Here is a 27,032-nt window from a genome sequence, read left to right on the forward strand (position 1 = left end):
GTTGCCTTTTGTGGTCTCACAAAGAGTAAACCACTTGGTCAATGCTTCTGCCAAGACTAAGACAAATATAGCAGATGTGGTTGTGGGAGAAATGTTCTCACTCAAGATTACTTCATCTTGGGGGCGCTGTGGCGAAAAATGGCTGGAGCGCCTGTACCACACTTGAGTTCGAGTCCGACCAGGGTCATATCCTAGGGTTAGGATCCCACCCCATCACTTTCTCCCACTCACACCTGTCCTGTCCAAATAAAAGCAATAAAGCCCAAAAATATACATCAAAAATGACTTCATCTGGCCTAAATGATGTAGTTTACAGTTTCTGAATCTCTACATGTAAATGCCTCTTGAATTGTGTTCTTAATCATAATAAATGATTATTGATTAAAAGTATTAGTTAACTTTCCTTCTCTAACTTCTCTCTGTCTCCCCCACTCTCTCTTACTTCCATTTCACGAGCGCACTTGTGGCACTTCCATACAGTCCATAATTCCGGTGAAAGGTGATATTAGAGTAACCCCAAAAGCCAATCAAATCACACCTCTCCTTTCTGTGCTTCCAAAATCAATGTGTCGATCAGCTGAAATTGTTTACGGTTCGTTGTTTACGGTTCAGTCCGAAACACATTGTTTACTTCCCATTTCTGTTCACCAGAACTGAGAGTGCACACAGAGTGGACCGCTAGAGGGTTGTGATGAACAATTCAGTTTTTTTTTACAAAAAAATAATTGTATTGTAGGCTAGGACACACACTGTACCTTTGAATGATTTTAGTGGCATTTTCATGTTCTGAGGACATCACATGTGATCTTGAATTGCATGCCTGTCTGTGGTACTACACTGAGAAATGTGAGCATCTAGCTTGAGAAATGTGAGCGTCTATCTAGCTTCAGAAATGTGAGCATCTAGCTTTTTTGTCCAGATGCTGAGTGACTGCATTTCTCCCATGGTTATGTTTAGGCCGTGTGAAAGTGAGCGGCTATTTTCTCATTGCTCGTACTGTTGCAGCCTAAACAGTGTGGAGCCGATGGAGATGAAAGCATGTGGTCAGTGTTACGTGCCCAGCTCTGAAGTCACCAGAGAGAAATGTTCCTGTTCTACTCTTAATGGGACAGGCTGCTCGCCCGGAGTCTGCTCTCTCTCTCTCTCTCTCTCTCTCTCTCTCAGTGTGAAGGGGATGAAGAGAGCAAAGGAGGGAGGGATGGAAAGAATGAAAACCAGAACCAAAATGGAATTCAAAAGAGAGGTAGAAAGGCACTCTGCACAGTGAACGAAAGGTCATTGAGGTCAGTTATGTATGCCACACAAATCCTGTCAGGAAACTACTGTGCAACCGCCGGCCTCTAAGACAACAGAAGAGCTCATCTAAAATGAGCACAGGCAGATGCGGCGTCTGCACCACTCAGGTCCGAGGGCCCACGGGGACACATGTTCCAATTCGACCAGCAGTCATCTCCCCACCCTACTCTCCCATTTGCTTCCTGTCACCATTCACTACGCTATCTGAATAAAGGCAAAAAGTCATAGTCGAGTTTATTTATATAGCACAATTTAAAACAACCTGTGGTTGACCAAAGTGCTCAAAAAAGGGCAACATATACTGTATGATTTATATATATATATATGAATATAATGAGTTCAAGCATGGTGAACTAGCATACTCTAAAAAAGTCTCCCAATCAAGTCATCAGTTATGTCAATGCATGTTTATGTGTAATAACCTTGTAACAAACTTAACATTACAATACAAATAATCTAACCAGATCAGCTGACTGGACCTGGGACTGGCCGTTTCTCCGTTTCCTCTCGTCTCCTCTTTCCCAGCTGAGGAGCCGGGGTGTGATGAAGCCAGCTGGTCTGGGTCCTACCGTCTCCTCTGGGCACTGACCTCACTGCTGGATCAGGAACAGCGCAACAGTGGTGTGTGTGTGTGTGTGTGTGTGTATATATGTGTATATGGGGGGGGGGCAGGGAGAGAGAGGGAGGGAGAGAAATGTCATCATTGGAAGGAGAGAGAAGAACACAGGCAGAAATGGAGAATGGCTGTGGCGCTCCCTAGTGGATGACTTGTAGCAATACAGCTCTTGAAAGATAAAAGTTACTTCTATGAATGAAAGCATCATGAGTGACTCACTAGCACCCCCTTCTGATGTGGAGAGGAAATGCAAATAAGAAACCTGATCTCATGGCCTTTTTAAAAAATGGCCCCTAGACCCTCACTTCCACTGAGATTTAGTGGGTCTGCAACATGTATGCAGAATGGTTGTTGTGTGTGTGTGTGTCTGTGCAGCCCTTCAACTCTACCTGTCAGTTATTACAGTTTTTTCTGATTGCTTAAGCACATTTTTTGTAACTATGGCTTTTTTTGCAAAACTCTACACACAAATGGCAAAACCTCTCACCCAATCAGCGAAACATTGTAGTTCTCTTGCAAAAGCTAACACGCCTTGCTTAACTCTTCACACCTTCGTAAAAATTGTGTTTTCGTATCTAACAGTAAACACAAGCCATCACAATAGTAAGCACACAATGTGCCAACAACACACTGATGGTATGAATAAAAAACACATCTGGCTTTTGCTTTCTCTGTGCAGGTAGACTATGTCAGTTTGAGGTCATACTTTTGTCATAGTTCTGTAAACATACAGGGATCCCAACTTCAAGTATTAGTGTTTATTTACACACATCAAAACAAACACAAGTGTGTTTTTCCAAGTCAAAACACAAAATAGCATTTCACTGAGACCTGTGAACTAATTATCTAAAACAGTTTTCACATGAGAAAGTGTGCCAGAGAGTTGGCAAAATAGTGTAAATAATAGCCATTGTGCCTACAGTTGTGCAAAGTGTGTGTTACAAAATTGCAAACTGAGTGCAAAGCAGTGTTTGTGCTTTTAGTTTTGCGAACTCAGTGAGTGGTTTTGCCATTTGTGTGTAGAGTTTTGCAAAAAAAGCCATAGTTACAAAAAATGTGTTTAAGCATTCAGAAAAAACTGTAATCTGGCCTCATAGCCATATTTGCTAATCAAAGACTAATTTGCAACATATCAGTGAATTTGACATCGGAGGCAAAATCGGTAACTCACTGAAGATTGAAAAGACGTAGACCTTCATCATGCAACACGTTTGGTTCTAAATACTTAATACTACTGCATATGGACAAGTTAACGTAAATGAAACATGGAATGTTTAAATCATAGAAAATGTGTTTTGTTAGTGTGTGTTCTCAAGACCTAGACTTTCATTGTACTTGATATATCCAGCAAACCAGAATATTGGTGTAGGAGGGAGAAAAGTGTTGAAGCAGGCATGTCCCAACAACTTCTTGCAACCAACAAGACATGAACTATATTAATCATATGGAGCTATAAACAAAGCACAGTGTAAGCAAAGTAAGCTTCCTGTACCTGATAGGATTCAGATTAAATAACTCTATTCTGAAACTAGCCATTTTTTATTAAAATAAGAACACAATTGCCGTGTCAGAATATAATTTTGACACAATGTTCAAGCATGGTGAGCTACCATGCTCCAACCAGTCAAGTCATGTTGCTTCTGAGTTATGTCAATGCATGTTTATGTGTAATAAACTTGTAACAAACTTGACACTACAAAACAAATAATCTAATTTAGCCAAAGGAACACAATTACTTGATTGGGTCAAGGTGAGTCAGCAAATCATTATTCTCACAGTACAGCTTTAATCCTCCTGATAGAACTATGTAGAGCTGTGATGATCTACTATTGTTGATTTACTATCTGCAATTTCCCATTGCCAACCAAGTAAGTTGCTAACAGGTTAGCAACTATGGTTTTGGGAAATGCTAGAGTTAAATGTTAGAGTTGTATTAGTAGCGCCATGTCAGTAGTTGCGTCTATAGCTTCTGTTGGCCTGGGGCCCATTTTATGAGTTGGAGTTGTTTTGCATAAACGTCTCCTAAATACTAGCCTGGCCATTTGCCATCCCCGAGATGAAAATCGAAGGGAAGTACGTAGGAAGGCAAGGCCAGGCTACCTAAATACCAGCCATTTTATTTTTCTTTACCAGCCTCAACCTCTTTGAGAGAGCTACTGCATGTAGGAGTATGTGGTGACCTACCAACCTCATTAACTCTTGAGAGTGCTCCATAGGGCTTTGGTGATCAGCAGACCTCAGTCCACTAGTCACACATCACCCACAAGATCCTCCTGCTCACCTACAAATCTCTCCATGGACTCTCACCACAATACCTCACAGATCTCCTCCACCCCTACACTCAGTCGCGTTCCCTGCGGTCCTCTGACAAGGACCTGCTGGCCACCTCCCGCACCAGGTTGCGGACTTTTGAGGACAGGGCTTTCTCTGCCACACATGCTCCCACACTCAGGAACTGTCTACCACTCCACGTCTGCTCTGCCTCATCCTTGCCCATGTTCAATAAGCACCTCAAAACATTTATTTTCACTACGTCCTTTGACCCCCAACCTCCCCCCTATTTGTTAAGCGACCTTTGATACCACGAAAGGCGCAATATCCAGTAAGTCCAAGGTATTATTGATATTATTATTATTTTAAAAAAAATCAAATACACTAATTTTAAGTGTATCAAAATAACAGACAACAGTAGCCACACCATAATATAACAATAATAAAATACAGTATACTCTTTAAAGGGGCATGAAATCACTTTGCAAACCTTCTATATCTGTCTGTTTAATCTATTCCTTCATCAGTACACTGACTCTGTTGATAAAGTGGCTGTCACCTTAAAATAACAACTTCAAAGTTGAAGTCTCTGACACTGTCAATGTGTGCCCAGAATACTTGATATTGCACTGTTTAATGCTGTTGCAGGAGGTATCATGACACTATCGTCATATCATAACGTATCACTGGGTACCATCTAAGCACTAAATGGTGTTATATTGACGCTAAGGGGCATTTTTTTTGAGCAATGAGTGTTGAGCAGAGCAACCACATAACTGGTTCCATGTGTTCCGATTGGACAATCATGTTAATACTGATCAATCAATCAATGTATTGTTTATAGTGCAGTATAATAATGGGGGGTTAAGTGAAAACAAACAAAGACATGATGCCGAACAGAGTGGTGTGACTCGCCAGCGCACCCTTAACTTGGCACAGACAGCGTACCCCTTGCTTGTCCTGTAAAATGTTACCAATAAATAATACTTGGCTAATACAAATATAGACAATTCACAAAACAATTTCCAAAACACACAAAGAAAAATAATAAAATCATGGGCATCGGTGACTCTCCTTTCCTGGCATTGAATTACTTAGAACATGGTGTTCTTGAACAGTCCAAGCATGTAATATGGGGTCAGGTGCTCTTGAACATCCAACAACCAGGTGGCAGAAGTTCTCAAGAAAAATATGTTACCCAACACCAAAGGGAACGTGCCAGAACACACTCATATTCATTAAATCAAGACACACATGGACCATGCACAAACCATGATATCTCCTCTTGACACCAGTACAGAGTTGTTGCAGAATACTTTGATAATATTTGGACTTGATGTCACTCATACAGTATTTATTTATTAATGGTTTATTTTCATATGAACAGATAAAACTAATTTTGGATGAGTAAGTATAAATTATCCACAATATATATAAATGACTGTAATATGTTGGTGTGGACTTGCGTGTGTATATTTGTGTGTGTCTATAATTATCTACTGTATAAAATAGCAAGCTATGGAGTGTGAGTGTGTGAGTGTGTGTGTGTGTGTGTGTGTGTGTGTGTGTGTGTGTGTGTGTGTGTGTGTGTGTGTGCACATGCCTGTGTGCACGTGCCTGTGTGCACGTGTGTGTGTGTGTGTGTGTGTGTGTGTGTGTGTGTGTGTGTGTGTGTGTGTGTGCGTGCGTGTGTTTGCGTAAGTGGGAGTAACGTTTGCTATGAGGTTGCTGAAGTGAGAGGCACACAGAGGAGACTCATTGCACAACCACCACTACACCCCCTACACACACACATACACACACACATACACACACACACACACACACACACACACACACACACACACACATACACACACACACAGGCTTTTGACATAATCCATTATCCATGTCCTTTCACCATGTCTTCCTTCGGTAGCTGACAAGTTTTTGTTTTTCTGCAGAAACCCAAGCACTGCATGGCATGCATTGGTTTATTACATTTGCAATATTTGCCACTGACTTGTATTATTAATATATAGAGAGACATTTGCAATATTTGCCACTGACTTGTAGACTTACAGTGAACTCACTATAGGGACAGCGCCTCCTAGAGGCACTCGGGGTTAAGTGTCTTCCTCAGTGGCACGGCGTGTGGTACACACCTGACTCAAAACAAAATTCAAAAAGTTTGTAGTGAAACTATTTCTGAGTGACTCTCGGTCTGCTCACCCTTAGTGCTGGGATGAGGGCAGGTGTGTGTGTGTGTGTGTGTGTGTGTAGGGGAGGGGGTGGTGTGTGGGTGGTGTGTGTGTGTGTGTGTGTGTGTGTGTAGGGGAGGGGGGGGGGGGGTGGGTGCTGTGTTACATCGATGTTACTGGGTCAGCACCCGCCCCCTCACCCAACTTCACCCATACTAATTCTCCACATTTAGCTACTTCAGTGGGCTGTGCCCCATATCTCTCTACCTCTCTCTCTCTCTCTTCTCTGTCCATTCCCAACATTACCACTTTTAGCCATTCATAATCTCGAGCTCTGCACTTTCTCCCTGTCTAGGGCTGCATAGACCAGCGGGATCCTGCTTTGGGGGGGTTGGGGCAGCAGAGGTCTCTTCTCATTGGCTGACAGAGAAAGGGCAGGCTATGTGAGGTCAGCAAGTTGCCATGCAACGGGTCTGATGGCTTTTCAAGTTTCCCTCCATGTGTATTTTTAATCTGCATGAATGGCAGTTATGTCAGAACAATATGTGCGGTCAAATTAAATTGTGACGTGGTTGCTGATGTTTGTAGTTTGCATAGTTAAACTCTTGTAAGTGTCAATAAAGTTTGAGTTCTCTTGTAAGTGTCAATAAAGTTTGAGGATAGAATGTAAACGTGAGGGCTGAATGTGTTGCCATATTAAGGCGTTTCTTCCAATGGCCATGAAGGCTTCAGAAGACGTGATGTCACACATATTCACATTTCTTGTGTGCACATTCCTTGAATTCCATACACATACACTACACACACACACACATGAACACACACATTTCATAATACATGCATAAAAGGAGAGACAAGCTAATTAAAAAAATCACCCTTGAAATCCCAATACATCCCTTTTTTCATATTATTAAGTCAAACACACACACACACACACACACACACACACACACAAACACACACACACACGCTCCCTCTCTCTTGCCCTTTGGCTGTGTGATAGGGTTTCCAGCTGAGGCTAGCTCAAGCATCCAGCTGACCCCAGTGTACACATCGTGCCTTGTGGAGTTGACCTGTCAAGAGCTGATAAGCACCACAATCTTCTGCCAGCCAGGTCAATGTTTCCGCTGATGTCCCTCTTGTCTTGTTGAGGAGATATCAAACAAGATCTTAACCGTGATGTCCAACAGGCCAATGTTGTATGATAAATGACAACTGAAATGAGTTTAGTAGGCTACTATTAGGTCATAGTATAGTAATGCTGTTGGGACATGGCACGTCTACTGTACAGTATACTAAACCTGCATTATACTTAAGTTACTTTAGGTAGGCCTATATGTGTGTCTGTTAAATATGGTTTGGATTGTTTAAAATAAAATAACAATAGTCTATCCATAAGGCGAATTCTCTTAGGTTAATGCAGTAGTCTAGCGCAAGAAACAGTTGATCTAGATCTAGTTGATCTAAAATATCTAGATGTTTAAACCAAGGGCAGCAGTGAACCAAATCAGCCAGCTCACTTCTCAGTGTTTTTATTTGCTCATGCGTGTAAACAGTAGCGCGCCACCGTCTTGAGCGGCAGAGCTTGCAGATTGGATAAATTAACTTTGTCTCCACGTCATTCCTTGAAGGACTGCTACCAATTTTGAGCTCACAGTATAAGCAGCTAAGCAGGTAAGATATTTCATACAATTGCTTCGAACTTTTTGGAAAACAAATGCAACAATGCGCAGGCAGTTCTAGTTTTTTAGAGAGTTTGGTGATTGTGGAAGGCTGCAGTAGGAACACGAACACGTGGCAACATTATTGCCATTCCGATCTTCGTTTTCTAAAGTGTCATCTGTGTACTTAACGGTTGATTGCAATGTTAACCTTACATGAATTCATCCGAGCGTAAAATACAGAACAGCTGAGGGCCATTTTGTGCACTTCTCTGGCAGATGCAGGTTGAAGCCATATTTGACAGCTTTTACGACTTCGCCGTCTACACGATATCTTTGTAACTTTCGTAGGTCAGATTGGACCTGAGAAGCATTTTAGATCTAAAAGGTGCCAGCGTGTCATCGTGTTTTCCAAGCGAAGCGCTGAATCTGCAGAATACCTAATCAGGTAGGCTACTTTCACGACTGCATGGTTACTATGCCGTACCGCTTAGATAGATCTATGAGGCTACAATGTGCATGAGTTGTATCGGAATGCGACCAGTTTGGACATTCTCGTATGCTGCAAATTGATTGGGTTGTGCACAACGTTAACTCTTTAGTTATGCCACATATGTTGCATGGATCAATGCAATGGGAAAATCTACTGTAGCATATTGTTACATTTTGGTTTGTTTTTCCTCGTTGACACACATGGTTAGACGCGGAAACTCGTCTCCCATGACACTATGTCATCTGAGCATAGATCGTGTCAAATAACACTTTTGGTGTTGTAGCCTATGTTCTGTATGCACTCCGTCGCTTAAGTTGATTATAAGCTTGTCTATAGCAGCGGGCCTAGACTACTGTCTATTATTTCTGCAGAGTTAAATGTGCGCGAAATATCAGTCGCTTGATTGGGAGGGAAGTTCATGTCGTGGTCGTTAACAATGTTGTTAGATTTTTAGCTGTGAGGTTTGCAAGGACACAGAAGTTATTTGGTAGCCTAGCCCAAATAATGGGCAAAGTCTCTAGTCTACAAACCGTTTCTAGTCTACACTTTTGCTTCAAAAAACATTTAAAACAAAAACAATACCAGTCTTTCCCGCCAATAATAATAATTCCTTTTTATGAAAAAGTTGTATAGAGTCCCCGCCTCTGCGTTTTCATTGTAGGTATTTGTATTGCAACATGCATGATTGCTGGTTTAAGACACAGCAGTGTAACGTTATAAAGTTATAAGTAGGCCTACTACTCAGAATCATCATCTGCTTGTGTGATGAAAAGATTGTTCCCATCTTCACTCTAATCCTGAAAAAACATGTTGTTGTCCAAGGTGGATTGAAAGGGTTTCTCCTTCAACGGATTTCATTTAGACCAAGGTTGCTGCCTCAAACTGTTTTCCATGATAGGATTACAGTAGGCCTACCATTTGGACTGTGACTTCATTAGGTCTTCCCAGATGTTTCTTGGGTAGGCTATCTTTCAAAGCCATTCTGACACGCTCAGAGGGAATGCCGGGTGTAGCTTAGTATAGCCTACTGAGCAGTTCTCAACATTACCTTGACGGAAAACGTATCCGATTCAGTTAAAAGGCAGGACAAGACAAGATGTACAATGGTATGTCCCATTACTTATGCAGTAGGCTAATGTTTTGGAGAACTTTCAGTTTTTTTTTTTCTCAGAAGAACCGTTTGATAAAATATATTGTTTTAGTTGTTTTTAGAAGATCTCTTTTTGATCTCTTCTTCTACCACAGAAATTGACCTGCTTCAAAACTAGTTTAAAAAGACATGTTGTCTGTATGAGGGTTAAAGTGGAAGCTGTTGGTACATTACAAATGTTAATGATTTTAATGTTTTTCCTGTGGAAATCCTGAGTTTATAACTGTGTCAAGGTAGTGCACGGTGTTGGGAGCAGTTTGTTGGGTCTAGACTGATGCAACAACTTTTCTTATTTGTTAGGTGGTTCTTGTCAGCTGAGGTTGCCTGCCAATACAATGGCAATATCAGATGGGTGTGTAGTGGGAGTGCCTGATACAGTTTGATCTTGATAACCTAGCATGCAGTAGCCAGAAAAGTTGTAGCTTCAATTTCCAGACTAACAATGAGTTGATCTGGAGAGACTGGCCCTTGTAATAATTGACATTTGGAAGTCGCTTTTGATAAAAGTGTCAGCCAAATGAATATACGTATGAGCATAAGCTGCATTTGATAAAATGTCAAAAGATTAAAAAGTTTGAATGTGAGCACTGAGCAGGTCGTTTTGCAAGACAATATGTATTTTACATGACTGCAAAATAGAGCACACACACAAATTACCATATAGATCATATAAGCACTATATACGATATATCATGGAGGATAGGATATGCCATTATAGGCTCATTATAGGCCTATGTAACTTTGCTATCATTTAACTTTGAAACCACTTGCATTGTGCCAGCGTTTTGGTCTATAAAACCATAACTGGCTGGATGCCAACATGTACCCTGGCAGGGAGCCCTGGGGAGCTGCTGTTCGGGAACTTATAACAGTGGGAGATATAACAGTGTAAACCACAAAGTTACTGCTCGATGAATCCTTAGTTTTTCACGGAAAGCACTGCCGCCCCTACACCCAGTAGACAATCTAGACCGGTGTTTCCCAAACTTTTTTTCTGGGGACCCACTTTTTAAAAATGACAGACCATCGCGACCCATTTCACTTCAAATCTACCCTGCAACCACCAATATTGTTTTAGGCCACAGGTTCTCCAACTTTTCTATGCCTTCCCCAACCATACATTGCTATAGGATCTCTATAGATAGATCCTGCTTTGAACTCGGTTGTTATATTTTGAGCACCATCAGCGTGAAAAGTTGGAAATGACTACTGAAAAGATACGTTTTAATGCGCATCCGAGAGTTGTGTAAATTCTCGCATGTTGCGCAGTCGTCATTCGTCAGCATAGTAAGCTGTTCCTGTATTTCTAAAAAAAAATGTTGTAGGGTACGTTGCTTTGCAGACAAATGGGTCCATAACACTGTGGACGTCAATTCCGATGTAAACAACAAATAACTCAAGTCGTTATATTGTATTGTTGTATTATATTGTATAGTCATTATATCAGAACAAGAGGCTTTTGCGCAATAGCCGGAAGAATGCGCCTTTACTTTGGAGATAGCGAGGTAGAAAACGAGAGGAATAGTGTTTAAAATATCCATTTAAATTGTAGCCTAATATAATGTACTGTTGTGCATTTTAAAATTTTAAAACCTGTAGTAGTTAGCGAACTGCATCCTAATAGAAAACTGTTAGCTTTCCTGGTATCAAATGACAAATGGTATAGGCCTATAACACAACATAAATTGTGCTGGCGACCCAAATAAAATCTCCTACGACCCACCTGTGGGTCGCGACCCAGACTTTGGGAAACACTGATCTAGACTATTTTCATCTGTGGTCCCCCGCTGGTGGAATGACCTGCTAAGTGCCACCAGAGAAGGACTATCCATCTCTGTTTTGTTTTTTTTACTCTTCCAAAGATACCTCCTCTCCTAACACTTCTAACAACCTAACACAGGTGCACACACACTAACCGTGCACACACACTAACCATGCACACACATTAACCATGTACACACTTACCATGCACACACACACTAACCAAGCACACACACTACTCATGCACACACACTACTCATGCACACACACTAACCATGCACACACACACTAACCATGCACACACACACTAACCAAGCACACACACACTAACCATGCACACACACTAACTATGTACACACACTAACCATGCACACACACTAACCATGCACACACACTAACAATCCACACTCTTATCCTCTAGTAACATAATTGACAGATGCTCTTTGCAGAAAAAGCTCGGCCACTTTGTTTCCGGTGGAGTCAGGTGTGTTTGAACCTGCCGCTATTGTTAATGTAATTAGTGTCTACACGGAACAGGTGTGTTTGAACCTGCCACTATTGTTAATGTAGTTACTGTCTACACTGACCCGGCTGGGTGTTGCACCTAGTAAATCAGCTTGTTACGTTACGATAGAGAAGGATTTATGCAAGTTAAAATTGTTATTATTGGGCAAACAAGATATTCAGTGTCGGAGTGGAGATGTAAGGAGCAGAATACAACAGAAGATGCCGTTACAACACAGTTAACGCTCCACCGGAATCAAAGCAGCCGCATTGAGAGCGTTTGGGCAGCCGTGGCCTACTGGTTAGCGCTTCGGACTTGTAACCGGAGGGTTGCCGGTTCGAACCCCGACCAGTAGGGACGGCTGAAGTGCCCTTGAGCAAGGCACCTAACCCCTCACTGCTCCCCGAGCACCGCTGTTGTTGCAGGCAGCTCACTGCGCCAGGATTAGTGTGTGCTTCACCTCACTGTGTATTCACTGTGTGCTGAGTTTGTGTCACTAATTCACGGATTGGGATAAATGCAGAGACCAAATTTCCCTCACGGGATCAAAAGAGTATATATACTTATACTTATACTTATACTTATACTTTAATGTAGTGATGCACGATATATCGGCCGCCGATATAATATCGGCCGATATGGTCATTTTTTTTACACATCGGTATCGGTCCGATGTCAAAATAGGGCCGATGTGAACAGGCCGATAATCATTCCTGTGTATTTGACGTGTGTGTAGTGATCCAAGCGTGTTATCTGTCTACACTGAATCCGTTAAATATGCCCTTCTATTGCATCATATTTCTTATTTAAAATAGCAGGGCAACAAGACTGACAGAAAGAAGACACTGGGCATCTGACAAAAGTTCTTTCAAAACGTTGCGTTGTATCGCGCTGCTAGCATTGCTTGCAGTCAAGTTGATGGCTGGCTTGCATGTCATGTCACGCCTAGCACTACATCTCTCGCGGTAGGCTAAATATAACTGTGTATCAGGCAGAATGTAGTTATATGGTCGTAATAGGAATTTAATAGGGCTGTAACGATATGCGATTCAAAACTGAAATCGCAACACTCATATCCACAAACCTGTGTCGCGGTGTGAAAAGGCAGAACCGACACACCCTTTCTAGTGTCTAGCAGTGCTTTGCAGCTTACGCGGCCGCATAAACAACACACATCTCCCGCTTTACTTGGCGGTAGCCTACGTTGCTTTCATTGTAGACTTTACCAAACAGTATAAACCCCCTGTTAACCTTTCCTGCTTTGTTTCAGACCGTAGTCAGAAACGCAGGGGAGATTCGTTATTCGAGGGCCGATGTTATAAGATAGAATAACGTCGGGGTCACGGTCCCATTTCTGATGAGCAAAATACACGAGCTGAACTTTATGGAGTTTTATTTCGGACAGTAACACCGCTCACACTGTGTACAGACTCCAACTTGAACTTCCACACTCTCTGCTCCAGTCGCATACATACACTTCCTCACTCTATCTCCCTCCTTCCCAGCTTCTTCCCACACACACACACACGGAGCTCTCTTAAAGGAGCCGCAACACCATTTTACAACAGCCCTCTCTTTGCCCCGCTCTCTCTCGCTCACTCACTCAATGGACACGCGTGACTCGGCCAACGCAATCCAAATAAAACATTACAATCGTGAAAGCAAGGACTCATAGAAGACGACTAGCTAAATTACTATTAAATCTGCTTAGCAACATTAGCATGCTGCACATATTTGTTTAAAACTCTTGGTTTCAAGTTGACTGATCATCTCAATACCAATGTTTCCCAAAAGTGCCTGTACCAACAAGTATTACCTTTAAACTTAAACACACATGGGGAAACTGAACAGTCCAATCAGTAGACTATGATAAGCTAGCCTACTATGCTACTTTGTTTACAATATTTCCAGGCTTCAACCACACAGCTGAATTAAAGAGGGAGAGTTGTAATATAAATAGTAGGCCTATAGTGTGCCATACCTATAGGCTAATCTGCATAAAGTGCTGTCATAAATATCAGACATTCAGTATTCTCTCTTTTTATATCAGGATATAAAATAATACAGATATATTCTATTATATTGTAATCCTCTGGTGTTCTAAGGTAGGCTATTGAAACGTTATTTAAAAAAATGCATTTTGGAAAATAGCTCTTTATTTGATTATCATAAGAATGTGTTTTCTATACAGATATATCGACATCGGTAAATATCGGTATCGGCCATAACAGCAAAATTAATATCGGTTATCGGTATTGGCCACAATTTTCACATCGGTGCATCACTACTTTCCACAACTGCTGTCAGGAGAGTTTTGAAAACCAAAAATCAATTTTCCATTGAGTTTCTGTTGAACTCTGTTATTGCAGACTGTTATGCAGACTGTTATTTTTACTCAAGTAAGTGCAACTTTGTGTCAACACTTTCACAATCAGCCGAACAAAAGGCTATCTGGTCAGGTTTACTGTGTAACTGACAACGCTGTATCTAAACTGTCACATTTCAGATATACAGTTGAGGAGTCAGCGGTACCAATAGAGGACTTGTTATATTTAGACTACATGTTGCTACTGATTGTCAGGTAATATTTAGACTATATGCTGCTACTGATTGTCAGGTTATATTTAGACTACTGTATATGCTGCTACTGATTGTCAGGTTATATTTAGACTATATGCTGCTACTAATTGTCAGGCTGTCACAACAGGTTGATAGAGATACAAATTATTTGATTCCAGGAATGTCCTCTGTGTATTGTATATTAATGTTCAAACCACATAAATCAGATGGATGGATGGATGGATGGATGAATGGATGGGTGGATGTCCATCTAATCAGGGCAGCAGGCAGACTACACCACTTGCCTACATAACTGCAAAAGGGTTCTCAACTGTTGTAGAAAGAAATGGCTGATCTTTAATGCAATATATTGCCCATTATCAGCAACCATTCATCCAATGTTGCAAAGGCACATTCCGTTTACTAATCTGATATCATTTTAAAAGGCTAACTGAGAAAACATTGGAGAACCCTTTTGCAATTATGTAAGCACATAATGTAACCTGAAAACATGAATAATATGGACAGTAAAGATATTAAATCAAAGATCCACATCAATGTACTAAGGGATGTATACGCATGAGGCGCTTGCAGTGACTGACCCTGTGTTTCAGTATGCAGTGGTAAGGTGCTCTATGAGTGTGTGTCATGGTGGTAGTGCAAATAAGTCCAACAGTGCAACAGTGCAGGGATAAAGTCTAGAAACCAGCATTAAATATGGATAATATAAGAGAAAAATGTAGACATAGTAATATAAGAACTATAGCAGTGCAGGGATAAGTTTGAAGTAATAGGGTAACAGCAATTGGTCAAGTATTAAGTTAGGCCACAGTCCAGACTGGGGGATGGAGGGTGGGGTTGTTCATATGGGCTAATATAGCCAGTAAACAGTGTAGACAGAGTAAGTAGTAAACAGTGGGCCAGTGGACGAGTTGACCAATCACAGTCCTTGCGGTCTGCATCGACCTTAAGTATAAGTATATATACTCTTTTGATCCCGTGAAGGAAATTTGGTCTCTGCATTTATCCCAATTTGTGAATTAGTGAAACAGACTCAGCACACAGTGAACACAGTGAGGTGAAGCACACACTAATCCCGGCGCAGTGAGCTGCCTGCAACAACAGCGGCGCTCGGGGAGCAGTGAGGGGTTAGGTGCCCAAGGGCACTTCAGCCATGCCTACCGGTCAGGGTTTGAACCGGCAACCCTCCGGTTACAAGTCCGAAGCGCTAACCAGTAGGCCACGGCTGCCCCCAATTGTAACCTTGACGCGAAGTTACAATTTTTTGGAGGTGCACGTCGAGCTACGGCGGAGGGGTTGGAGAGGGGTTCATGGCGACGCAGAGGGGGCTGCGGGGGTACGCCGAGGGGGGAGGTGTGGGTTGGGCAGGCAAGAGCATTGTCTGAGTCTGCAGCGGGTGGTGGACAGATCACTGGAGCTGGGCAGTTGAACTTGTAGAAGTGGTTCAACTGGCTCGTCCTGTCCAGATTTTCCTCCACAGAGCTGCTACTCTTCCTAAGACCAGTCAGTGATGGTCTTCATTCCATTCCAGACCTCCTTCATGTTGTTCTCCTGCAGCTTCCATTCTGTTCCACCTTCCTTCAGAAACATCATTGTCACACGCTGGGACACACTCCCCTTATTCAAATGCAGATGCACCTCTATGGTGATCTGACTCAGTGAAGATTCTGCTGTTAACAATAGACGTAGAAAAAGATCCGGATATTCACAGCTCCTTTCTTGCTCTATGGTACATACGCACCTATCTTCTCATCACCTTGGTTAATATCCAGTTGTCTCCATAGTTTGTTTAGTTCATATTAGCATCATTTTAGCATGAAGCTATCTGTATGATAATCAGACACAGGATAAGACTACCAGTATAGTTACACAACTCTTGGCAGTCTTATCCCCAGCCTCTGTACGTGTGATCTCATTATCTGTAAAAAAAAGGATATTCTGACTAAGCCCAGTCAAGTCATGTTATTACTTTGACCCAGTTAAGTTATATAGTAGTATAGGATCAAGTTTATTACAAGTGTATTACACATAAACACATGTCATACCTTAACTCCGTCAAAGCAACAATATGACTTGTAGGGCTGTGCTTTCAATATCGAAATATCAATATTTTGATATATCGTATCGCCACTTGTGCAATATATCGTATCAGCACTGCCGCCAAATATTGATATTTTTATTAAAGCATTAGTGTTAGGCTGTGCAAAAATGTATAAATGTATTCAGCTGACTATTGCAATACTGTTTTTATTATCTGTCTGCTGAATTATCAGTATAATGGGATCTACATATACTGTCCAGGTGGTACACAGCAAATGGCCTCTCCAGCTGTATTTTTACATTTTCGGTAAAAGGTATTGCAATATACCGCAATATGTATTGTACCGCAATATATGCATCATGATGTATTGTGAAGTCCTTGCCAATACACAGCCCTAATGACTTGACTGGGTTGAACTGAGTCAGCAAATATATTGTGGAGTACAGGTATCAATAAGGTCTTTTATTATACGGCTCTTCACAATGCAAGTAGAATGCTCCATTGACTTGAATGGGATTTCCGAAAATTCTAGCGGTCATTATTTTTTGGGAAAGGACCTCTGAAAACAAGAATGACCGCTGTCAATGGCAACGGAGTTTTTGCGCTTGGAACTTCATTCAAAAGTGAAAGCAGACGGTTGATCAGCTGTGTTGCGAACTATTTGTGAATGTTTGAATTCAAATGTTTGATTCAAGTTCAGTGTGTGTTGCGAACTATTTGTTTCTCAGCAAAAGCCATGACGAAACGGTAACAAATAAGTGTAAAGAGACATATCATGGAGTTTATTTTTTCGTTTTGGCAAGTAGCCGTATAATAAGCGGGATAATGTATAGAACGCCGGTCATCATGGGAAAATAAGTCCCTTCAGGGCGAAACAAGACCCCTCCGCTGGCGCGTCGGGGTACGGTTCGCCCTGTCGGGACTTATTTTCCCCATAATGACCGGCGTTCTATACATTATCCCTTACATAACCTATCTTTCCTCTTGCTATTCATTGTGGCGTTGTCTGTGAGAGAGACTGACTGTAATAACACTGTCTCAGTGTGAAAGGTGATAGGAATGCTTGCATGTGTGTGTGTGTGCGTGTGCGTGTGTGTGTGTGCACGCGCATGTGTGTGTGTGTGTGTGTGTGCATGCGTGCGTGCGTGCGTGCGTGCGTGTGTGTGTGTGTGTGTCTGTACTGTATCTCTGATGTATCTGTGATCTGTCTGTGATGTGTGAGAGTTTCCCACAGAATTGAATTCCATTTGTGGTGGTTGGTTTGCAGAATTAACTTGAATACAATCAGTTTTTAACAAATTAGCACAGCGTGGTTATGATGCTAACCAGATTTAAGCACAGCCTGGAAAATCATTGTGTCGTGGTCAATGTTGATATTGTGGTGGGGCCGCCACAAATAAGTCAATGTATGTAAAACACTGGTCTGTTTGCAGGGGCCATGGCCTTCTTGGGTACTGCCGCCGTGAGCAGGTTGTTGAGGTGTCGTGCCCCACTGCCCCCTCTCTGCCGGGCCGCCGGACGGCACTACAGCGCCGCCGCTGCCTCCTCCACTGAGCACCAGACCAAGGAGAAGAACGTGCCCTACCAGAAGACCCTCAAGCAGGATGACGAGACCTACCGGGGCCCCACCAAGAGCCTGCCTCGGGCAGCCGACGCCGTGGTGATCGGGGGCGGCAGCCTGGGCTGCCAGACCATCTACCACCTGGCCAAGATGGGCATGACCAACGTGGTGCTGCTGGAGAGGGACCGCCTCACAGCTGGCACCACCTGGCACACGGCAGGTCTGTGTGTGTGTGTGTGTGTGTGTGTGTGTGTGTGTGTGTGTGTGTGTGTGTATGCACATTTGTGCATGTGTGTGAGCAAGACAGAAAAAGACAGTGTGTGTGTGTGTGTGTGTGTGTGTGTCTGTGTGTGTGTGTTTGTTTGTTGATGTTTGTTTGTTGATGTGTGTGTGTGTGTGTGTGTCTGTGTGTGTGCTCAGGTCTGCTGTGGCAGCTGCGGCCCAGTGACACAGAGGTGGAGCTGCTGGCCCACACGCGTAACGTGATCAGCTCGGACCTGGAGAAGGAGACAGGCCTGGAGACCGGCTGGATCCAGAACGGAGGCCTCTTCATCGCATCCAACAAGCAGCGCTTGGACGAGTACAAGCGCCTCATGTCGGTACGGTGGACCCCCCCCCCCCAAAAAAAAATAACAAAAAAAAATAACAATGCCAATGACTTGCAACCCCCACTATTCCTGCAAATGAAATGGTAAAACACAAGCATAGTACCACAAAAAAAACATAACAGCCTAACAACTAGTGATGTAGTCAAGACCGCTTAATCTGAGACCAAGACATTACCAAGACCGGATGGTATTGAGACCAAGACAAGACCAAGACCAAGACAGACCAGTCGAGACCAAGACTAAGTCGAGACCAAGACCAAGGCAGGGCGAGATCAAGTCAAGACCAAGACCAAGACCAAGACTACCGGTAGTGCTAGAATTGACATGACATGATTACTACCATGAATTGTGGAACAAAAGCACCATATTGAGGCTCAGTTGTATGGCCTAAAATCAATAATAATAATAATAATAATAATAATAATATGGTTCAATTTCAACTACAGACACAACACACCACAGTACATGTCATTCTTGACTTTTCAATTTGCTGTAAGTGTGGCCAGTGAACGGGTGAAAGCAACTCTGTGTAGCAACTGCATGACAGCTCTTACTACACTATTGTGTACTGCTGAGGGGGACGTGGGAAAGAGCGCAGCCGTTAAGAAAACATATACAATGTAACATGATTTTAAAATAAATGCTTCTTATTGGTTGCATTTGAAAAAGGGTGTGATACAGCCTTCTCAAACATCTTTGATCTGAGGCCCAGTCATGGCAGACTTTGGGGTCATAGTTTGAAAACATACAAAGGTTTGTTAAAACATGCACATCAGAGGACTGCTTTACTAATGTAAAATATAATTACAATGGTTTCAGTGCTTTGCCTGGCCCTGCCCGTCTACGTACTTCCGCTCAAATTAATTTAGAAATTAATTGTAATTAATTAAACGAATTAAAATTAATTTCGCCTTCAGTAGTAGACTGGCACAGATGTGCTTTCAACGAATTTCTCGTGTAGAGAACCAACCAATAGCCACCAACAAACCAGCGAACAGAGGGCGTGGCTGAGAGTGATTACGTTTAAGTTGCAAGCCAATCGTTATAGTTGTGTCACCCCTTGTTAACATACGTCATTACCAAACGTTAGTGATTGGTTTAAACTCCAATGATTTTAAACTTCAAACAAGTGTTCACCCACCAGGAAGAAGATGTTTGCCAATGACGTCAGTCCAGACTCTTTGCACGAAGAGAAGCAAAGTCAAGAGTCTGGTTTACGAGGCTAGGTTGCATGATGCTTGCATGAGAAATACTTTGCAAAACAACAGCAATTATATGGGGGCCATTGTTTTGCGATATTTCCTCATGTATTATCAAGTATTATACACTGGTAGGCAAATGGAGAAAATATTTGCATGCTTTTTAATGAAATGTCATTTGAATTTCTGAACTGATCACATTACTCCAATTCTTAAATCCCTGCACTGGCTTCCAGTAAGTCACATAATTGACTTTAAAGCACTACTGCTTGTTTATAAATCAGTAAATGAAGCCTAAATACCTATAAACCTGTAAAGCCTCCTGTTAGAACTAAACTTGGTAAAACAGCTTGCGGCTCAGCTCTGGAACCAACTTTCGGATGACATCAAAAAGTGTTGATTCCGAGACAATGCCGAGACCATGTTAAAGTGGTCTCGAGACCAAGACCGGTCTTGTACTACAACATTACTAACAACCATAATAAATCAAAAGGTTTTTATTTGAAATCTAACTACTATTTTTATTATTTGTTACAATTATGGCTAAAGTATGGTATTTCAAATAGTTGATGGCCTAACACAGACTATGGCCGGACACAGACATGTTGACATAACTTAAAGAGAGAGTGGAGGAAGAGAGAGGGGTGGAATGGGAGGAAGAGGGAGAGGGAAAGAGTGTGAAATAGGGGAACAGTTAGTGTTCTACAGTGTTCTAGTGACTAACCTAGACAAGAGGCTGTGTTCTGGAGAATGTGTGTGTTCTAGTGACTAACCCAGACAAGAGGCTGTGTTCTGGAGAATGTGTGTGTTCTAGTGACTAACCCAGACAAGAGGCTGTGTTCTGGAGGCTGTGTGTTCTAGTGACTAACCCAGACAAGAGGCTGTGTTCTGGAGAATGTGTGTGTTCTAGTAACTAACCCAGACAAGAGGCTGTGTTCTGGAGGCTGTGTGTTCTAGTGACTAACCCAGACAAGAGGCTGTGTTCTGGAGGCTGTGTGTGTTCTAGTGACTAACCCAGACAAGAGGCTGTGTTCTGGAGAATGTGTGTGTTCTAGTGACTAACCCAGACAAGAGGCTGTGTTCTGGAGAGGCTGTGTGTTCTAGTGACTAACCCAGACAAGAGGCTGTGTTCTGGAGGCTGTGTGTGTTCTAGTGACTAACCCAGACAAGAGGCTGTGTTCTGGAGAATGTGTGTGTTCTAGTGACTAACCCAGACAAGAGGCTGTGTTCTGGAGGCTGTGTGTGTTCTAGTGACTAACCCAGACAAGAGGCTGTGTTCTGGAGGCTGTGTGTGTTCTAGTGACTAACCCAGACAAGAGGCTGTGTTCTGGAGGCTGTGTGTTCTAGTGACTAACCCAGACAAGAGGCTGTGTTCTGGAGAATGTGTGTGTTCTAGTGACTAACCCAGAAAAGAGGCTGTGTTCTGGAGGCTGTGTGTGTTCTAGTGACTAACCCAGACAAGAGGCTGTGTTCTGGAGGCTGTGTGTGTTCTAGTGACTAACCCAGACAAGAGGCTGTGTTCTGGAGGCTGTGTGTGTTCTAGTGACTAACCCAGACAAGAGGCTGTGTTCTGGAGGCTGTGTGTGTTCTAGTGACTAACCCAGACAAGAGGCTGTGTTCTGGAGGCTGTGTGTTCTAGTGACTAACCCAGACAGCAGAACGCAGGGGAGGGGAGATCTCCTGCCAAATGGGGGAGGTCCACACGGTGCAGAGATCTGGCCAGACAGGAAGGCCGTCCACGTGACTCTGCTCTCTGCACTGGCCATAAGCTCCTGGTCATCCAACTGTTGGGGCTACAGGCAGGAATGCAAGTTTCCAGACCTTATGTGAACGGAAATGAGATGCCGAACCAGTAGAAAAACAATCTAGATGGGAATCTGAAACTAACTACCTCCTAAATTATCACTATTTTCTATTCTGTTTGGTCCCCGAGAAATAATTCTAATAAACTAAACTAAATGGAACAAATCCTGCTGATAGGTTCCTTACAGTGCTGTTTATTTGTGTGTCCACAGTTGGGGAAGGTGTACGGCATCGAGTCCTACGTCTTATCACCGGCAGAGACCAAAGATCTGTACCCGTTGATGAACGTGGACGACCTGTACGGAACTCTCTACGTGCCCAAAGACGGCACGATGGACCCAGCGGGCACCTGCACCACCCTGTCCAGAGCGGCGACCGCCCGCGGTGCCACGGTAATCACAAAAACTCCTCCGCCCACCACCATCACCGCACTCACATGATAGTGTGTTGTGAGGACCATCAGCGCCCCCTGCAGGTGGGCTGAGGCTTTGCTTTTTACAGTTGCGTTTACCTGTAATGTAAATGCAGTATTATGTTCAGAATGTCTACATACTAGACCATGTGTGTAACAGAGATACACTTATACAAAGATGGACTGATTGACTTTAAAAACAGATGACTGGTAGCTCTGAACCAAATGTGTATCCAAAGTATGTTGAGTGCTCTTCGGAAAAGAGGAAAAGAGTCATTTTATGATATTGGATACAAAAGCAGTCCTGGCTTTCTAAGACAGTGGCTGGATTGCTTTTTTTTACCCTATCATAGATTAAATGATTGCCATTTTCTGCTTTGTGTAAATTCAAGTGATGAAGTAATGTCTGTTGAGGAATCAGAGTGAGTTAATCTAGTTTGAGCTGTGTGGTTGTTTTGTTTTGTGTTATTACTGTGTTCAGACCTGGCAAAATTAATTAGCCTGAGTGACCCCAGATGAACCTGTTGGCAAATTTGAATTTGCTCTGCAGGTTCATCTGAACGGACGTCAGTAGGCTCCTTTCCAGACCAACCTGCAGAGTACATTCAAATTTGCTTCATTTGGAAGACTAAAAATCAATTTTAACTGACTGGAAAAGTGATAGGCTGGACTCCGGGTCATGGTCTATCAAGTGATTGGCTGGGCTCCGGGTAATGGTCTATCAAGTTTAAAACTGGGTGATTACTGTCACATGCATAGTCAAATTGGATGAAAGCAGCTACTGTCTATGAAGTACATATTTAAAATAATATACTCATCTATAAACACATATAAACACAAACACACACACACACACACACATGCACACATATTCTACCTTCATATCTCCTTGGCCCTAAAGCCAGTCAGTATCATAAATCTGCTCTGAGCCAGGGTGTGTAAATGTGTGTGTCTAAAATAGAAACGTTATCATGAATGCTGTTTCTGTAATGGGGAACATATTACTGGTCTGCTGGTCCACAGAGGACTGTGGCCTCTGTGTGTCTGTTCATCTGGACCTGGCCTTTGACCATGCTCTAGTCTGTGGTATTAAAAGCCATAAAGGATGGTAGTGGCAGGTCTCTCACTTAGTGGAGCTGTTAAGCTTCTATTTTCAGAAGAATTGTGCACAGAATGACAAGCATGAAACTTCCAGGGTTTAATCATGATGATGACGACATAAGCTTTGATTTTTAAATGTAATCTATGATCGGGTTAAAAAAAAAAAATCCAGGCACTGCCTTAGAAAGCCAGGACTGCTTTTGTATCCAATATCATATCCAATATCATAGAATGAATCTTTTCCCCTTTTCCGAAGACACTCCTTAGACTGAGAATGCCTCCACATCTTAAATCAAAGCTTATGTCAACAACAACCCTGAAAGTTTCATGCTTTTGTCATTTTGTGCACAATTTTTTATGCTTAACAGCTCCACTAACTGTGTGTGTGTGTGTGTGTGTGTGTGTGTGTGTGTGCGCGCTTCTGTTTTGTGACACTTATTTGTGTGTCCTGGTAATTATGTGTGTGCTCTAGTGACCTGAGGGGTGTGTGTGTGTGTGTGTGTGTGCGTGTGTGTGTGTGTGTGTGTGTGTGTGTGTGTGTGTGTGTGTGTGTGTGTGTGTGTGTGTGTGTGTGCGCTTCTGTTTTGTGACACTTGTTTGTGTGTCCTGGTAATTATGTGTGCTCTAGTGACCTGAGGTGTGTGTGTGTGTGTGTGTGCGTGTGTTCGTGTGTGTGTGTGCGCGCGCACGCTCTTGTGACCTAGTTAGCAAATCAATGCATTATTGTTGCCATTTTTGTCTTAAACCAGCTGTACACCGGCGTCAACATTATTGTAGAACACTCCACTGCCAATACAATGTTTGATTACTACTTTACATGACCGTATTGTTGTGTGTGTGTGTTTGTGTGTGTGTGTGCCCATGCTGCTGCAGGTGATTGAGAACTGCCCAGTGACGGGCATCCAGGTGAGCACAGATGACCTGGGGGTGAAACGAGTGAAGGCTGTGGAGACGCCCTTCGGCAGCATAGAGACACCCTGCGTGGTCAACTGTGCAGGTCAGCACTGGAAACACACGACTCACACCTACACGCACACACACACGTACACACCCTCTCTCTCTCTCTCTCTCTCTCTCTCTCTCTCTCTCTCTCTCTCTCTCTCTCTCACATACATACACACACACAGTCTAATAACAAACACAGAAGCGTACACTCACACATATGCAGCATTGTGATGCCCTTTGTGGTCAACTTTGCAGCATTGGACCAAGACGGACACACACACACACACACATCATTTGGACTACGCAAAGCGTGTCCCCTTTACCCCTTCAGTCAGCATCTGACTGAATGATCAACAATCAAAACAATCAAAAATGACCTATCGATGCTAGCATGCAAGCTAATGGTCACCTTGGCATTACCTGTATGTTCTTACAGGTGTGTGGGCCACCAAACTCGGGGACATGGCCGGGGTCAAGGTGCCGCTGATTGCCATGCACCACGCTTACGTTGTCACAGAGAGGATCGAGGGCATCCAGGTAACCATGACTACCACTCTTGTGTGCTTGGAAGTTGATAGAGAGAACGCATATTCAACTTTGCACGTGGATATTTGGAGCACTTCCCTCAGCTGTCTGCACTGAGGCATACAGACAGCAGGGGGCGATCTGACATAGACAAACAATACCATCTACAGTGAACTGGGCTCTATGCTGACTGCTGTCTGTAAGTGTGTGTGTGTTGGGATCTGAATGTGAATGGACACTCTTTCTTTCTTTCTTTCTTTCTTTCTGTCTTTCTTTCAGTCTGTCACTTTCTTCTGTTTAATCTCCTGTAAGCTTTTTATTGCTTGCATAATTACTGCATGTGTACAACCTAAGCATTGAAAGAAGCCTGCAGAGAGCAAGCAGTTATGGCTATGCAGCTTCTGTGGCTATGAGGGGAAAGTGTCTGCATGCTGTCTGGTCCACTGTTCTTTGACCTCCTGTCCTCTCCACTCTACACTGTTGCGTAACTCAAATGGTCTCGTAGGTCTGCCAGCCCGGAGTCTCTCTCTCTCTCTCTCTCTCTCTCTCTCTCTCTCTCTCTCTCTCTCTCTCTCTCTCTCTCTCGCCACAGCTACAGTATAACATGTTGATAATCAACTTTACATTATTACTGATAATAAGATGAAATTAAATAATGAAAGGGGGAAAAATAAAAGGCTAAATGATGATGCTAAAGAACAGTAAAAACTGCTATACTGTAGAAAAGAAAAGAGAAAATAAAGAGTCTCTCTCGCTCCCTCCCTTTCTTCTCACTGTCACCTTTCTTTTTATTGTTGTTGTCTCTTTTCTTTAATTCTTTATTTCTGTAGTCATTGCCATCTGTACTCTGTTACGTGTGTTTGTGTGTGTGTGTGTGTGTGTGTCATACTCTGTTACACCTGTGTGTGTGTGTGTGTGTGTGTGTCATACTCTGTTACACCTGTGTGTGTGTGTGTGTGTGTGTGTGTCATACTCTGTTACACCTGTGTGTGTGTGTGTGTGTGTGTGTGTGTGTGTGTCATACTCTGTTACACCTGTGTGTGTGTGTGTGTGTGTGTGTGTGTGTGTGTGTGTGTCATACTCTGTTACACCTGTGTGTGTGTGTATGTGTGTGTGTCATACTGTGTTACACCTGTGTGTGTGTGTGTGTGTGTGTGTGTGTGTGTGTGTGTGTGTCATACTCTGTTACACCTGTATGTGTGTGTGTAGGTGTGTGTGTGTGTGTGTGTCGTACTCTGTTACACCTGTCTAGGTGTGTGTGTGTCGTACTCTGTTACACCTCCCTGTCTTGTTGTCCTCTGCCCCTCTATCTCCAATTGTCCTTCTCTGTACGAGACCCCCCCCCCCCCACACACACACACACACACCCCACTACTTTCTGTCTCTTTCTTTTTCTCCCATGTTCTCTCCATCTGTCTTGCTCTTGTTTTCTCTCTCCATCTCTCTCTCCCTTGAGCAAGGCACCTAACCCCTCACTGCTCCCCGAGCGCCGCTGTTGTTGCAGGCAGCTCACTGCGTCGGGATTAGTGTGTGCTTCACCTCACTGTGTGTTCACTGTGTGCTGTGTGTGTTTCACTAATTCACAGATTGGGATAAATGCAGAGACCAAATTTCCCTCACGGGATCAAAAGAGTATATATACTTATACTTATACCATCTCTCTGTCCATTTCTGTTTATCTTTCTTTGCTCCCATCTGCTTTATAGTGTCCTTTATCCTCTTGTCATTTAACTGTGTGTGCATTGTTGTTTGGGTGTTTGTGTGTGTGTGTGTGTGGGAGTGTGTGTGTGTGTGTGTGTGTGTGTGTGTGTGTGTGTGTGTGTGTGTGTGTGTGTGTGTGTGTGTGTGTGTGTGTGCGCATTTAGAGCTTTGGGCTGTTAGTGTGTGTGTTTGTGTGTGTGTTTGTGTTTGTGTGTGTGTGTGTGTGCTTGTGCCCTGGAGTCTTGTGGTTGGGTTTGATAGAAAGAAGACTCGCTTCACTTGTTTCCTTGTGCACCGCTGAAGTCTTCACACAGGGCTGGAAAAACATAACGCCAGCCATGAAAAACTCTTAACCACAGATGAGAGTGCCACTGGCTTATGTCTCGTGTGTGTGTGTGTGTGTGTGTGTGTATGTGTGTGTGTGTGTGTGTGTGTGTGTGTGTGTGTGTGTGTGTGTGTTTGCGTGTGCATGTATATACATTTCTAATGTCTGTCCCTATGTGGCACGCTATATGTCAGTCCCTGGTGTTTGACCTGTGTGTGTGTGTATGTGTGTATGTATGTGTGGGTGTTTGTGCCTGTGTGCCTAATGTGTGTATGTGTGTGTTCTCATGCTTGTGAAT

At 43.0% G+C, this 27,032-nt stretch overlaps 1 protein-coding gene across 1 annotated transcript in view; it reads left to right on the forward strand.

The window, feature by feature from the left end:
- The first annotated feature begins 7,830 nt into the window (after positions 1–7,830).
- sardh (sarcosine dehydrogenase) overlaps positions 7,831–27,032 on the forward strand; it is a 78,138-nt gene continuing 58,936 nt past the window's right edge. The window contains exons 1-6 of the mRNA XM_042059454.1: positions 7,831–8,037; positions 17,988–18,335; positions 18,536–18,714; positions 21,938–22,117; positions 24,112–24,235; positions 24,620–24,720. Coding sequence (XP_041915388.1) covers positions 17,993–18,335; positions 18,536–18,714; positions 21,938–22,117; positions 24,112–24,235; positions 24,620–24,720 — 927 coding nt within the window. The 5' untranslated portion in view covers positions 7,831–8,037; positions 17,988–17,992. The remainder of the gene's footprint in view (positions 8,038–17,987; positions 18,336–18,535; positions 18,715–21,937; positions 22,118–24,111; positions 24,236–24,619; positions 24,721–27,032) is intronic.

Source organism: Alosa sapidissima, chromosome 13, assembly GCF_018492685.1.
Source record: "Alosa sapidissima isolate fAloSap1 chromosome 13, fAloSap1.pri, whole genome shotgun sequence".
NCBI classification, from domain to species: Eukaryota; Metazoa; Chordata; class Actinopteri; order Clupeiformes; family Clupeidae; genus Alosa; species Alosa sapidissima.